A 16,506-nucleotide genomic window follows, 5' to 3' on the forward strand; every position below is an offset into this window, starting at 1 on the left:
TCAGTCATTCAGCCAAACAGCAGCGTCCTTGTTGACCTTGTCACCTTCTCGGCTTTTTTGTGTGGACACCGGCAGCCGCCATTGCTAGGATTTTGAAAAGCGTTTTAAACAGTTTTAAAGTAAATATTGTTACGTTTTCATAGCCTTTCTTGCGGATAATTACCACCATTGAAGCCAATTATGTGAACATTTTATCCAAACAACGTCTGTTTCTACTAGTTTAGATAGATTATTTAGATAGGCATTTTCAATGGTGTTGCCCTAACAACCGTTAGCACAGCCTCTTGATGCGAAATGATTTCTGGGATATCTGGCTGTCTCAAATCCACACAAGTCTGCTCCGATGCATCCTCGATAAAATGGGCGGAGCAAGAACACATCCTGGCATTTGATGCGGACTTGGGACTTGCGTCCTTTTGAATTGGAACAGTACTTGGGCTCCGACTGATGACGTTTCACAAGTTCACAAGGACACAAGTATAGACAAGTATGCATATTGGAAAAGGGCCTAGATCTTGATGCGTGGCGAGGGGGCGTGTCCGTTCTGCTGTCCGAGGATCATCGACGGCACTAACGCCGCTCGTCCTTGCCTCATCTGGACCGGTGACACCTAGACACCGACGCCGCGTTCCTCAAGTGGCCACGCCGAGCGCTGTTACATTATCAGAGACCGGAGCCCAGCATCTCTCTCTCTCTCTCTCTCTCTCTCTGTCTCTCTCTCTCTCTCTCTCTCTCTCTCTCTGTCTCTCTCTCTCTCTCTCTCTCTCTGGACGGCAGGTTGGAGGTGCAGGACCGTCCAACTTGAGAGTGTTTCATTCCATGAGGAAACCTCCTGTGTTTTACTTCTAATGTATATTTATATACAGGTATTATGGTTACACTATATATTATGGTCGTAATATATTAGGGTGGTGGTGAGTTTCCGAAAAGTGTCCGCTGAGAGTGTCTGAGAGAGAGAGAGAGAGAGAGAGAGAGAGAGAGAGAGAGAGAGACCCTCTGCATTGATCGTGGTAGTAATTGCCCCCCCACATGTCTGTGTGTCTGTGTGTCTGTGTGTGTGTCTGGTGATGGTGAGGCCAGGCAGTGGGCTCGTTACTGTCTAGACGCCCTCGGGCCAAATGCTGTTTCCCTTCTGTTTGTTCTGCGAGTGAGAAGGATGCCGTCTCCCCACACACACACCTACACACACACACACACACACACCCGCACACACACACACCCACACACCTCCTACTGTAGTCCCACCAGGGAGGCGGCCATGACAGATTACACTGTCAGGCCGTGCTAGTCTCTCTACTAGTCTCTCTCTCTAGTATCAACCGGTGCAGACACCCGCGCTATCCTGCAGAGCTGTGGGAGAGGGGGAGTCATCTACCTACCTCGGCCGGCCATGTCAGTCCAACAGCACCATCCCTCATCTTCTAATTGCGTTCTCTTCTTCCCTTCCAGGCGTGTTCGCCAAATGTCGTTACGTCTACTACGGCAAACACTCAGAGGGAAACCGATTCATCCGCAACGACCAGCTCTGACAGACAGACGGACGGACGGACGGACACACGCCTTATTTACATAGACAGACCATATCGTCCCCTATCCTCATTGGCCTGGTTGGGCACAGGTTTAATTGAAGCAGAAAGTGTGGTGAAACGATCCCCCCAGCCGTCACTGTCAGGGTGACATTTGCAGGCAGCTGAAGGGGGGTGGCGGCGCCCTCCTCCACTAAGCCTGCCTCCCCTGTCAGCTCCACTCTCCACTCCCAGAGTGAGCACTGACACTCAGGCTGACATGATCGCCTGTAAGCAGCAGCAGTCCAACTACCCTGCACACTCACACACACACACACGAACACACAGACACACGCACCTACACACACAAGCACACACAGGCACACACACACACACACAAGCACACACACACACACACAAGCACACACACAGGTGCACACACAGGCGCACACACACAAACACATAGGCGCGCACGGTTGCCACGGTGACGGGCAGATCCAGCTCTGACAGCCATGATGGATCACCTGTCCTCCGCCGCCAGTCAGCAGAGGTGAAAGGTCACACCTGAGCCTTCCCTGGGCCTGTGCCGAGCTGAGTGCTGGGAGATGGACATGGTCATTAGTCCAGCCCAGAATTATTCTTTGAACTGTGTCTTTTTATTAGGTAACGATGTACAGTATCCCCTCTCTAGTAATGACTGTAGTCTGAAGCAAGGCCTGTTTTTAACATTCAGTTTTCAACATGAAGTCGTAACCACTTTTTTATTTATATAAAATATATATAGAACTGAAGTTAAGTGATGAAGGTACATAAATCATTCATCCAATGGATTACTTTCCGGGATGTGTATGTTACAGTAAGTTTTAGAGACACTCCAATAACATTCCATAATGAGCCATCATGAACACAGTGGTGACCAAAGACTATTATCTTACAGTTATATCTAACAAATTATTCCTCTGAATCTGCCAAGTCAACTTACCAATATAGTTTTTAACAACATAGTGTTCTGCATGAAATGATGTGATGATAGTGATTTACTGCTGGGTATACTGCTGTTACCTCAGCTGTTCTTCAGAAGGACTTGCAGTACATTACCAGGCTTGTAACCTATGATGTATTCCGTGAGGAAATATTCCTGCATGTCTGAATTGTATGGCTTTGGATTTTGCATTTTTAGCATAATCATGATCATGTGTAAAAGGTCCTATTGATTTTTCTCTGTACAATCATCGGTCAGCCATACGGACATGAAGAAATGCTGTTATACTGTGTAGGTGATCCTTTGAACATTACCCTTTAAAGTCCATCATTATTTTATTGATTGCAAAATATATAAATTAAGAACGATGTTTCTGTGTCTTGTATCCTTTGGAAATGTCAGTTTTGTTATATAAGTATGGTCATCGTAGTGCCTATTCCCATTGACCATTATTATACAGTATTTCCATTGTCATCTCACTAGCTCCCATACAGTATATCCACCACATGCAGAACCTCCACCAAGAACCACCTGAACATACAGTATGTACACCACATGCAGAACCTCCACCAACACAACCACCTGATAGTAGATTGGTACTAGTAGGCTAGTAGATTAATCTTGGGTTGGTCAGGTTTGTGGCTAGGTTCGTGGCTAGTCAATTAATCGCGAGTTTATCACGTTAATCGCAAGATGATGATGATATGGGTTTCATTATATTCATCCATCATTCCAGACCAATACAGTTATAATGGAAACATGGTCAAAGCCGCCCTTAAGCAGCAACAGAACACGGTGTTCACACTTGGAGTTCCCTTGTTGCACTCATTGCGAAAAATCCATAGTTTTCACGATGAAGTCTGACTTCGAGGCTACTCCAATATTTTTGTTTTGTCTAAATTAAGGCATAGTGTTTCTCCTGACCACTCATTTTAGCCAAGGTGATTCCTACTGTCAGTGCTGTTTGAGACGCGCCCGTCCGCAAACAGACACGCTCTGGGGAGACGGTCAGGTCCTGGACGCTGAGGACCCATGTGGAGCTTCAGTCCAGCACATCAATCATCAACAGACAGATGATGGAAAGGTCAGAGATAGCCCCACACCATGTTTGCTGTGTGTTTGTGTGTGAGTGTGTGTGTGTGTGTGTGTGTGTGTGTGTGTGTGTGTGTGTGTGTGTGTGTGTGTGTGTGCGTGTGTGTGTGTGTGTGTGTGTGTGTGTGCGTGCGTGCGTGTGTGTGTGTGTGTGTGTGTGTGCGTGTGTGTGTGTGTGTGTGTGAGTTTGTGTGTGTGATAGAGAGAGAGAGTATGAGTTCTCCACCTGCGAGGCCATGCGGCCGTATCCCTCCTTGACACGGCGTTTGGGAGCCGCGGTCACTAGTGTCGGCATTTCAGAAATGACAAGGTTTATTTGTCCGGGTTTTGAAATGTTCAGAGGAAACGGCAACTGACAGCTGGAGGAGCCAGGAAGAGGGGGAGCCACAACAAGCTCTCCCCGCGCGACACAAAATGTCATCCTCCCCCCGGTTGCAGCCGTGCGCGCCCGGCACATCCTGCTGAAAAGAGCAGACATTTAAAACTTTGTGACATGTGTCAGAGGCACCGCCATTGAGCCAGTGCTCCACTGACGGAGCCGGAATTGACAGGCCCCGAGCCAGCGGAGCTAGTGGGGGGACACGCTGAGTTTGGTGCGTGTCACTTCCCATCCTCGTCAGGATCGCATCTCCCGAACAGCCGCGCAAACACAAACTGCATTATGGGATGGGCAGGACGTGCTTCACAGTGGTAGACATATGCCTGCCGTGTGTGTGCGTGTGTGTGTGTGTGTCTGTGTGTGTGCATGTGTGTGGGTGTGGGCGTGGGCGTGGGCGTGGGCGTGGGCGTGGGCGTGTGTGTGTGTGTGTGTGTGTGTGTGTGTGTGTGTGTGTGTGTGTGTGTGTGTGTGTGTGTGCGTGCGTGTGTGTGTGGGCGTGCATGTGTGTGTGTGCGTGAGGAACCTGTGGGCGATGCCCTGTTTGACCTCGAGCAGCAGTGCTTCCTGGGCAGTTCCTGGGTGGGCAAATGGCGGGCGACCTCATCAGAGCAGATCAGTGACATTCTGCTGTACCTGCCCTGCAGGCTCCTGCACACGCCTGTTCCCTGTAGCCGGCGTGCACCGTGAAGACTCTTGCACTGTGAAGACCCGTGCACCGTGAAGACTCGTGCACCGTGAAGACTCTTGCACTGTGAAGACTCGTGCACCATGAAGACTCTTGCACTCTGAAGACTCTTGCACTGTGAAGACTCGTGCACCGTGAAGACTCTTGCACTGTGAAGACTCTTGTGCAGTCAGTGAACAGCATCGGCCTGCGTGATTCTAACATTAGCAGCCTTCGTGAAGACTACCATGCTATTTCACAGTTTCTATGTTGCAATTTAGTCCCAAAATCATGGACAGTAAAAAATCTAATAAAAGCTGAGATCTTTTTCAGCAACATGACGTCCTTCTACCCCTCATCTCCCCCAAAAGGCACAGCAGAGTGACGGCCTGTTGGAGAAACTTAGGACAAATCATCCTCAGTCATCAGATATCAGCTCAGCCTTTTGAGTGATTGACACAAGCTAATGCAAATTTACAGAGAGGGAGGGAGCGACAGGAAGGACAAACTAGAGTATTTGTGAGTGACAGTTGGACACTGATACTAGACCAAGGATGGAGTGAGATTTAGAGATAGTTGCATCTGCCCCCCCCCCTGTATCTGTCTCTCTCTCTCTCTCTCTCTCTCTCTCTCACTGCACCTGCAGATATCTGCCCGAGCTGACTTGCTTCATACAGAAAGGCTGAGAAGAAGAAAAATAAAGGTCTTATTTCCTGGCCCAGTGTCAGATGAGTAGCATTTGTCATAAGGGGGGAGACGCAGTAATTAGCTTGTCGGCGTGCTTTGAGCTGAGCTGGCTCCCTCCGCTAAGAAAGATGGACAGACTGACGCGCCAGGCTGACAGACAGTCGATAATGTGGCAATTAACGTCATAAATAATTCCACTGCCAATTACATCAAAATGGACTATGTGCTTTAAGAGAAAATAGCACTCTGTCTGTCAGGGAGAACATCTGTCATCTTCCCTCTATAATTATGACCCTTTTAATATGGTAATAGTATGTGCCCCCACTCCTATGTGTCTTTTAGGTCAGAAAGGTAGAACAATAGAAACTAGGACAGTAAATGCATGTTAATGGCTATGTTCTGAAGGCCTGTTCTAACCCTACGCTCTGCATTAGGTCAAGGTCAAAGAGGATGGAGTGTTTCTGAAATGTCATTGACATGCACTTGCTGTGAAAGGAAAACAATTTAATTTGATCAAACGCAGACAATTATAGGAGAGAAATCAATAAGGAGTGATATTGTAAAGGTTGCTACAGCTTAGCCAACACTGAGAATATTGATCTAGTAGTCCTATCACTCTGTGGGAAAATGCTCTCCATACTCTGTCTTCAGAAGACAGATCAATCAAGCCTGCCAGGTGAGCATTGTGATCGAATTAGCTCGGTTCATGTGTTTTTTTTAAGAAGATCCTTGAATTTGGATAGAAATTCTTATTATCCATCATCCAGTAGCAGACGTTCATTTGTCCTGCTCCGGTAGAACAGGGCCCTGCTATTGTGAACGCTCAAAAGTCTCTGTCTCTATCTTCACATTAAACTCTTCCTGTGAAATGTATTAGCAAGTCAATTGAGCTCAGCCCAGCACATGTAAAGGCTCCTAATGCATTGTAAAACATCCTCAAATGCATCAGATGTATTTTCGGGACTCGGCAAGGTCGCTCTGCCGGTAATATATCGTCCACGCTGGGTTGTCTCAAGGTCGCGTCAGACCCGACTACATAATGCATGAGCTGCCGTTACTCTTACAGACTCCAATCACGCCTCTCAAGCCTTGAGATGAACATTTTACTAAGTAAATCAGCCAGCATGCTGGCGTTTCTATTACCCTGCAATGTGCCACTGACAGAGAAGATGAATAATGCTAAATAATAACACAGGCCTGTAAATCCTATTTACTGCTCAAAACGAGCATGGTGTCCAGGACAGCAGTTTGTTACCTGGTGTTAGTGATCCTTTCAAGTAGCAGGTGTGTTTTAGAGAGTGGTACTCTGTGTGTGTGTGTGTGTGTGTGTGTGTGTGTGTGTGTGTGTGTGTGTGTGTGTGTGTGTGTGTGTGTGTGTGTGTGTGTGTGTGTGTGCGTGTGCGTGTACGGGTGTGTGTGCGTGTGTGTGTGTGTGTGTGTGTGTGTGTGTGTGTGTGTGTGTGTGTGTGCGCATGTGTGACTTCATGTTCATGCCAGACGCTGGGCTTCCTTCAATCCCACTTGTCAGTGTCTTCTTGTTAGATCATGTGTGTAATTATTGTGCCATTTATTGCATGATATTCACTTTAAACAAGGTATTTAAATGACCCTGTTAGCATAATTAATTTATCCATCCTGAGGGGGTGCATAGTAACTATCTTATGAATAACATTAATTAGTGTCAGTGTCAACAGTGCTGCATCTTATTTCATGTATCATTCATGTTTGTTCAGTCTTATTACATCACATGTGTGGTTGTTTACTCATTAGTCAGTGTCACATCAACCTACATACACAGGACCAGCCCTGAACAGGTGTTAGACGTGAAAATCAACCAGACATATGTGTGTATCGTCTGTATAATCAAAACCTTAATCTCATTATTATTTGACAAAAGAGCAAAGTTGTGTAGGGTGCGATTTGGCACTTAACATACAATATACGGCATGTGTGCTTCTTGTGGTTCTACACCCTGCGGACCCTGGTTCTGAAGGTTCTGGGCCCTGCAGACCCCGGTTCTGAAGGTTCTGGGCCCTGCAGACCGCGGTTCTGCTTACACGGAGAGACACCCCAAAGGGTCCGCTTCACACGCTTGACTCGGTCAATCAGACGTTTCATAGGAAAATGCTGGAAATATTGACATTTACTCCCGTTCTCAAACTGGTCCCGGGGGGACAGCTGTACCTGACGACCAAACATGAGCATGAACAAGAAAAGCCCCCAGGGGAGGCTGGGCTCGGGGAAGGAGTTCATAGCTTGGCCTGTCACATGTACTGTAGAAAACATATTGAGATTCCCAGATCAGCAAATGATCAAATAAAAATACAGAGCATTGAGAATATAGGATGATGTAAATAACTGTCTACCAGAAGAAGCTATACAGTACATTTGTTGTTCAGAATGGTCATGGTGTGTATCAAATCATCAGTCATTTGTATGAATTGTATACATGAGCAGCCCTGAGGTGGGCCTGGGGCGGCTCTGCTGTGTTGTCTGTCAGGACACGTGGCATTTCCTCCGACCGGCAGGGATCCTGTCTCCAGGGTCCTCTCCAGGCCAGCGGAGGAGGCGGGTAGGCCTGGCCTTGCCTGATGACAATGACATACAAGAAGCTGTAGATTTCTGACACGCAGCCGCGACTAGCGGTGAGGAGGAGGTGAGGGGGGCGATCTCTCGTGAGGCCATTTTTAAAGACACAGAGGGTGGCTGGGACAGTTGAGAACGAGCCCCCGGGGTATTGCTCTCCACAAATAAAACCCTTGAATCATGAATGCTCTGAAGGTGAACAGCTATTTACGGGACCCAATTCCACATTTATGGTGGTAATATTGCTGGTCAAAGGGAAGTTCATCCTTTAGGTATATTTTTCTCTCTCTACTGTATGGGTATAATATGAGAATGTGAGATATTACCATTCATTTGTCTTCTGCCTGAGTGTTGGGATGGCAGTTTGGTTCGTTGTAAATATGTGAAATGAATCGGAAGCACGGTGGCACAGGAAGACCCTGTTGCAAATACTTAATGTGTTTTCACAGCTTGATATAATAAATGGCTTGTTAGATTTAGGCAGAAAATCACAGTCACAAACATGGCTCACATTCTGCTTACATATCACTTGTTACAGTAGCCTACACACCAATTCCATCACTCAGCTGCTTGTACTGTTTCAGATTAACACACATAAAGGCTGCTCGACTCTCTAAGGTGGCGAAAGACCGAATTCTTTAAAGAAGGAAATGAATTGGTAACAATTCACCATACAGAAGTGTTTGAAAAGATCTTTGCCACCTTGAAAATTGTAAAATATTACATTGTTACAATTCAATTTCCTCTAACAAAACCTACAGTAGTTTACAGACCTAGAGATGTCTTCACCAAACTCATTAGCTCCTTCAATTAGCCTCCATCACTTAATCAACACTGACATGAGTGTCCCTCTGAGCCTCAGTGGCTACCCGGCCTTACACATGTGTGTTAGTGTGGGAATCATGCACCACAGGTACCTGTCTTCACCATACATGAGAAACTAGTTCTCATAGCAAACTGCTCCCCCACCGTTCTGATACAAGCGTGGTGATTTATTGCCAATAGCATAAGTTATTGATCTACATAGCGAGGTTGGCGTGAGCGCCATGGAGCTGAGTGTTTATTGGTTGTTCTTACTGTGTGGGTAAAGCACAGCCGTGAACCCTAACGTTTGGGTATTACTGCTTCTGTTTCTCCCAGATTCTGATGAGACTAACCTTGTTCAACTTTCCAAACATATTGATTAGCTTGTGAGAACAGAGAAAACAGAAAATCAAAGAACGGTGAGAAAATCAGAGATTGAAGATCAGAGGTTGATATGATTCAGTTCCCACTACTAATAACATCAGACAAATTATCTTAAGAGTTGTATAGTCAATGTGGGTAGTGTATAGCATAGGAAATCACATTAACTTAAAGGGGAACGCCGCTGTCATGGCAAGTTTAGCTCAAATGTCGCTTTGTCCTCAACAGGGACGGCGCTACACCGGGGCTAGGCGGGGCTATAGCCCTGTCACAAATCTGCTTACCCCCGGTTAAGCCCCCTAAAACATTTGGGTATATTTTAAGTAAAAGTTCATAATCGCCATTCTCTCTTCATAATCAGGTCCCATGGTTGTGTGCTCGTGCTACAGGTAGCCTAACCTGCGATTTACATGCGCGTGGTGGGGTCTGGTCTGGTTACTATGACTACGAGCCTAACAGCTCGCCTCGCACGACGAGTCGCGCTGATGTGAGTGTGCTCGTACGTTAGTCAGTCATTCATAATGGATCGTTTTGTAATTCGAAAGAAAAGATACTTAAGTCTAGACGAGGGGGACATGTTACATGTTCTTGTTGGCATCAGTCAGCTGAAAACCCTGCTCGGATGTTTTCGCTGTATGTATTATTAGGTCTAGATCGAATAAATATCACACGTTCGAGCAAGTTCTTTGATTTAATTGTTTGCATCTATAGGCGTAGGAACCGGGGGGTGGGATGTGTCGGTGTACGGGTGGGTGGCGCCGTCCATGGTCCTCAATGAAACCGATCCGTACACACCAACATTTAACCGATCCGTGCAGTAGTAAGCTAGTTCCTTTTTCCTCTGTGCGTGCACCCCCTTTATAATGGAGGGCTATGGGCCTCTGCTAAAAACGATGATAAACATGCATTTTCAAGGCAGGAAGCGCCAGGAAGCCCCTTACCGGTCTCAGTATTGTCTTGTGAAATGAATCTCCATCCCCATGTATTGATGTGTTAGGCATGGCTAGGAGGACGTAAACAATCGTCTAGCTTTACCGCGCACGCGCATGCTCGCGCTCTCTATAACGTGTGGCGGGAGTTTACAGTGCGAAAGGTATGGTGTAGTGCGTTCGGCAAAATAGTTCTGGCTCAAATGGAGCTTTTGTTTCAATATTCGGTTTGAGAATGCGATATATTTCACATGACAGCATAATGACAGCGGTAAGATCACACCCTTCGCTTCCTGCCTTGAAAATGCATGTTTATCATAGATTTTAGCAGAGGCCCATAGACCTCCATTATAAAGGGGGTGCTAGGGGGTAATAAACATAGTTGTGATTTCATAATACATGAACAATAATAAATATAGTTGTGATTTCATAATACATGAACAATAAGACGATAACAAGGGTTTGAAGCCTGGCCTAAATGTTCCCTCAAGCAGTCTGATGATTCTCCATGGTTGTTTGTGTGTCAGATACCAGATCAAACACTCAAGCATGAAGCAGAGTGACAGCATCAGACAAAGGAAAGATCCAGCAGGTTTTCAGGGGAGGACATTAAACACAATTACCAATGGCATTGGAAGGGAAGGAGAGGAGAAAAAACAGAACGCCCCGGTTCCTTTGTTGTTCTCCTTTAATCCTGTTAATCGCCCCCAGGTAAAGATTAGCTGCTCTTGCCAATTTAATTCAGCCTCAAATGATACTGATACAAGGTCACTTTCTCTTCTTTCTCCCTCTCTCTCTTTCTCCCTTTTTCTTTCTTCCTTTCTTTTTTTCTCTTTCTTTCTTCCTTTCTTTCTTTCTTCCTTTCTTGCTTTCTTTCTCTCTTTCTTTCTCTCTCTCTCTCTCTCTCTCTCTCTCTCTCTCTCCTGCTTCTCTCGCTCTCCGTGAACAGGATTGAGTTGTCATGTAGTTCTAATAGGCAGCACAGGGAATGATTAGTCCACCCCGGCTTCCTGACTGATGGCTATTTCACTCCAATCATCTGAACTGGGGGGGGCACACCACACCCCCCACCCCTCCCCCACTCCTCCACTCCACTCTGGGCCTGCTGCTATTGACACAGTGTCAGAGCTGAGGGGAGATGGCTTAATCAAGGCAGACACTCTCAGCATTGATTTGACAAGCTGCTGTAATGACCTTCTTGTTTTGGTGAAGGATCACTGTTTATCTGGGCTGGCACTGGGCCCCTGAGCACGCCGCATCGTCATGGAAACTATTATCACGGCTGAGCTGAGATGGAGCTGGATCACTAGATCTGTGCATTTCTCTCTCTCCCTCTCTTTGCCTCTCTCTCTCTGCCTCTCTCTCTCTCCTCCCTCTCCCCCTCTCTCTTTCTCCCTCTCTCTTTCCCTCTCCCTCTGTCTCCCCCTCTCTCTCTCTCCCTCTCTCCTCCCTCTCCCCTCTCTCTCCCCCTCTCTCTCTTTCTCCCTCTCTCTTTCCCTCTCCCTCTCTCTGTCTCCCCCTCCCTCTCTCTCTCTCCTCCCTCTCCCCTCTCTCTTTCTCCCTCTCTCTTTCCCTCTCCCTCTCTCTCTCTCCCTCTCCCCTCTCTCTCCCCCTCTCTCTTTCTCCCTCTCTCTTTCCCTCTCCCTCTGTCTCCCCCTCACCCCTCTCTCTCTCTCTCTCTCTCTCTCTCTCTCTCACTGTCACTGCCTCTCTTGCTTGTGGTTCACAGGGGACCAAACTGATGTGATCAGAGGTGTCTGTGTGTGTGTGTGTGTGTGTGTGTGTGTGTGTGTGTGTGTTTGACTCATACAACACCCCAGCTGATATCCACTGGGGGGTCAAAGGGAAATGTAGTAATTGATGTCAACATCTCTCATGTCAATGTCATGGAAATTCAATCATCACAGTCATGGATGGACTTAGAACTCAATATCTCCTATACCCTATACATTCATTAGTCACACTTTACAATAAGGCTCACAAAAAACACCTAACCCTAACCCTAGTTAACTTTTAACTAATGCTTATTTAGGGTTAGGTTAGGTTACTAATGTTAATTAATACCTTAGCTAAGGTTAGGGTTAGGGTTAGTTGAGTTAACCTTAGTTAACATAAATAGAATTAGTAAATGGTTAATAGAGACATTAGTTAACTGTTACTTAATGCTTAATAATGCATTAACTAATGGTTATCAATGTACCCTTATTGTAAAGTGTTACCCATTCATTTCACTTGCAAGCAGTTCCTCTGGAATATATACTGTATATTTGTAGCGAAGCTGCGTAGGCCACCATTGGTACCTTTTCTTAATATTGTTTCTTCTGCCATGGGAGTCAAGGCAGCCCCTAGAACCGTATGGGGCCCATTTCCATGACTCTTGTCACCAAGACTCATGTCCACACCTCGAACCCTCTAACGCCACCAACGTGTCAAAAGTTGGAGGTGCGTTTAGGCACGCAACTTTTGACCCGTATGTCCGATTTTCAATAACAAGGTACCGTTGGAATCCTTTGCTCAAGCCGAGTTCAATGCACCCTGTGCTGTCAATTTCCGCCATATTGGATTTCCCACCAGTTCGGATTTTGTGCACATAAAATGTATCTCCTCCTAGGAATTTTCAGAAAATCTCGGTAGGCACAATATCTAGACCAATGTCTATTAAAATCTTACATGGATTTGGAATTTTCAAAAGCGTTCGCTCGTTACAGCTTATTGAAATCGGCGTCTAAGCCGCCAAACAGGAAGTGTGGTCATATCTCGGTAATGGTTTGATGCATCAAAACCACATTAGGCACACTCATCGGAGACAGTCAAGTGACCCCTGTCACCAGGTCGATGTCGACACCTCAAACTCTCTAGCGCCACCAACCTGTCAAAGCTGGAAGTGTGTTTATTCTGAACCGTATGCCAGATTTTCATAACTGCAGTAGGGATTCAAACGCGGCTATGACGTGTTTCACTTGTTGCCTTTGATGCCCTTGTTGCACTTCCTGCTTGGTCCCCCACATATTTTTTTTATGTTACACATTATTGCTTTACCAAATGGCCCATAATGACATCTCAAATGTTCTGTTTACTCGCTACATTAAACAAAAAGAGGCAGAAGAAAAAAACAACCTGTGCAAAGCTTTTTAAACCTCAGAAAAACAGTTTTGATGTCGTTCTTCGTTTGAAATTGTCGCCCTGCTTGATGTGAGTTCAAAGCAGATCTCCGCGGCTCCCAGTGACAGCTTGCTTGGACGACTCCTGATCTCACTGCAGCTGTGTTTGTATTTAGACGAGCGGCACCCTGGCTTTGTTAGCGTTAGGGCTTAAAGACGTAACGTACACACGGCGCCACGGTGTCGTACGCCATCGCCAGCGGCTCCCCGCTACTGGCGTGGAAGCTTGGGGGAAGCCTGGACACTTCTGGTGAGTTTGTTTGCAGGGATCTCTTAAACTCAGGAGGCTGTCATGCTCAGAACCTGCCCCCCCCCCCCTCGTGTGCTGTCAGACAGTAAATATTATTGGCAACCTGACACCCTCTCACCGTGGCTGGCTGTGTAAAAGCGTTAATGAGAGACATGGCAGGCATGGCGAGGCCTACTCTCATCAGCTGGTCTGAGGTGTGGAGGGGAGGGGAGGGGAGTGCAGTCTGATGATGGCTGATTCGTGTTCTCAGACAGACACTGAAGAGCTAGTTTGGGCTGAAGGGGAAGGGACCAGAGACTCTCCCAAGGACTGAAGAGGTCACCGAATATACACAGTACTCTACTACTGCAGAGCCATGGCCATTATAAAGCACTTCTTACAGTAGCACTACTAGTCTATATTATTAGGGAGGTTTACGCCACTCACTCTGTACACATACAATTCTACCGGACCATTTGAGTCCCTCTGTCATACATATCTCAATACATATCTACAGAAGGGCATTGTTAAATATAGCTGTATTAGGGTACACATTTCCACAGTCCTAACATCCCAGAGGTGTGTTAGCGTAGATGCGGGCCTCCTTAGCCTTCCTCAGAATCAACTCAAGTGCGTTTCCACCTGAATGTTATTTGAAGCCTTGATGTGAAAGACCGCTCCGTGAAGTGGAGATAAGGTGAACAAATGCTCTCCCTGTGGCGAGCAGCAGGTACTGTAAGAGCGTTTCAAGTCACACAAGGACATGTAGATAGGAGAATAAAGTACACAATCATAAAGGTTTACACACGGGTCCCCTTACGCTATGATTACATTTTTATGGTTCATATTCCGATAGCGTGCTTTTTGTTGCCACTGGCGAGAGTTATACACCGGCCCAGAGGTGCTGCTTGTCCTGTTTTATGGAGAGGAGTAGCAGAGAGGGGGGAGGCCGCCGCGTGGCTTCATTCTGTAAACACATCGCCAGGCTAAATGGCTGATCAATCAATTTCAGTGGGATCGATCTGCATCAGTTCTGCCTGCGTGCACACACCCGGCACCACTTTATTGTAAATCAATCATTTTGAAAACATCTCACAGAGGAGCCCATCCTGACTAACAAGCCATCAATTCCAGCTGCCTGTGTGCCACCCTTATCAGGCTACAAATCAGCAGCCCTTCCAACATCTGCTCTGTCTTCATCTCTGTCTCGCTCTTTCTCCCTCCCCCTCTCCCTCCCCCTCTCTCTCTCGTCTTTTCCCCTCGTAGCTGCTGCTTGTTGTGTCTTGACGGTGGGGTTGGAGGCGTTGGGAGAGCAGGGGAGTTGAATCTTCAGCGTACACCACTTGAGATAACCCTAGGGAAAGCGAAATAGAGGTAAACGCCAAGGCGGGTCGTGCTTTGTCCTTCCGTCCGTTGAAATTGCCCACTCCAGCAGAGAGGCGTGGGGGACAAGTAGGACATCAGACGTCCACTGAACTCTAAACACCACGTAAGAGAGGAGAGGGCTGCAATCTGATAAGAGATATTTTCTTTCCAGAACACTCAAGAAAATGGTGTTCAGAATGTTTCAAGGGTGCAAAAAAAACCTGTCTCACACAAGGCTGCAAATAGCATCATGAACTAGACCTCCCCCCATAGATGCATTCCATGGCTCTGTGCACGCACACACACGCATGCGAGCAGCATATGTTTGGTATCGTTGCGTTTGTTTGGTCAAGAGCTTTATGCCAGCCCACAGTCCGTGTCTCCGTGACCTTCTTATGACTAGATATGGCTGTTTCAAGACCCCCCCATTGACAGTCCAAGTCCAAAAGATTCATGGAAGTAAATGGGTGGTTTGGGCAGCTCCGTGGTGCCCTCCTCGGGTCAGATCCACTCCAAAAATGTGCTGCTGCTATACACCCCTACACCAAGTTTCATGAAAATCGGTCTGGTGGTGTTTGCGTAATCCTGCTAACAAACCAACCAACCAATAAACCAACCAGCCAATAAACACACGCCACCAAAAACATTACCTCTCGGCTAGCGCATTCGCTGGGGCAGAGGTAAAAATTGTCTCTGTTTTTCTACGCACAATATGTCAGTCCTGAGGTTAGCAGGGCATAGAGCACTGCAGTGAAGGACTGGCGCCAGGGCACAGCCACGTGGATGATCTTCTCAGCCCCTACAGGATCCGCTTTCCCATCGCCATGGTGATTTACACTACAGTTTGAGCATGAGCCAGTGAGGGTTGAGTGAATTTTGAGTTCTTTTCCCACCTATCTGCTTGATCGACAGCCAGACAGCAGTAAGTGATGGCGCAGGTAATAGCATGTCACCAGTGCTAAATCAAGACTAATGCCAGGGTGATGCTTCATCTCCACGGATTGGGGGGATTGGGGTGGCTTGATTCGGAGCGCAGGGTCATCGACCCCTCCGTAGGGTTGGGCGGGGGGGGGGTAACAGACATTAATCTTCTCCCTCCCTGGGTAGAGTCAAGGTCAGACACATGGTGGATGGATGCTTATCATCAGGTGGGGGCGGCTGTGTCTCAGGAGGTAGAGCGGTTCGTCTAGTGAGCGCAGGCTCGGCGGTTCGATTCCCGGCTCTTCCTGTCCAAATGTCGATGACATGTCCTTGAGCAAGACACTGAACCCCAAATTGCTCCCAATGAGCAGGCTAGCACCTTGCATGGCAGCTTGCTGCTGTTGGCATGGGTGAATGAGAGGCCATTGTACAGGGCTTTGTCCGTTAAGGTAGAAAGGCACTATTGTGTATAATCATTCATTCTCTACCCGGAGTCTTACTCCTCCTGAGCCCCCTCTAAGATAGATAGATAGATAGATAGATAGATAGATAGATAGATAGATAGATAGATAGATAGATAGATAGATAGATAGATAGATAGATAGATAGATAGATAGATAGATAGATAGATAGATAGATAGATAGATAGATAGATAGATAGATAGATAGATAGATAGATAGATAGATAGATAGATAGATAGATAGATAGATAGATAGATAGATAGATAGATAGATAGATAGATAGATAGATAGATAGATAGATAGATAGATAGATAGATAGATAGATAGATAGATAGATAGATAGATAGATAGATAGATAG

At 46.7% G+C, this 16,506-nt stretch overlaps 1 protein-coding gene across 1 annotated transcript in view; it reads left to right on the plus strand.

Moving 5' to 3' along the window:
• The window catches only part of lrmda (leucine rich melanocyte differentiation associated), a 249,172-nt gene extending 247,546 nt beyond the window's left edge, over nucleotides 1–1,626 (plus strand). The window contains exon 7 of the mRNA XM_084461593.1: nucleotides 1,450–1,626. Within this exon, the coding sequence (XP_084317719.1) occupies nucleotides 1,450–1,529 (80 nt within the window). The 3' untranslated portion in view covers nucleotides 1,530–1,626. The remainder of the gene's footprint in view (nucleotides 1–1,449) is intronic.
• The last annotated feature ends 14,880 nt before the right edge of the window (nucleotides 1,627–16,506 follow it).

The sequence above is a fragment of the Borostomias antarcticus genome (assembly GCF_949987555.1).
Source record: "Borostomias antarcticus genome assembly, chromosome: 2".
Lineage (NCBI taxonomy): Eukaryota > Metazoa > Chordata > Actinopteri > Stomiiformes > Stomiidae > Borostomias > Borostomias antarcticus.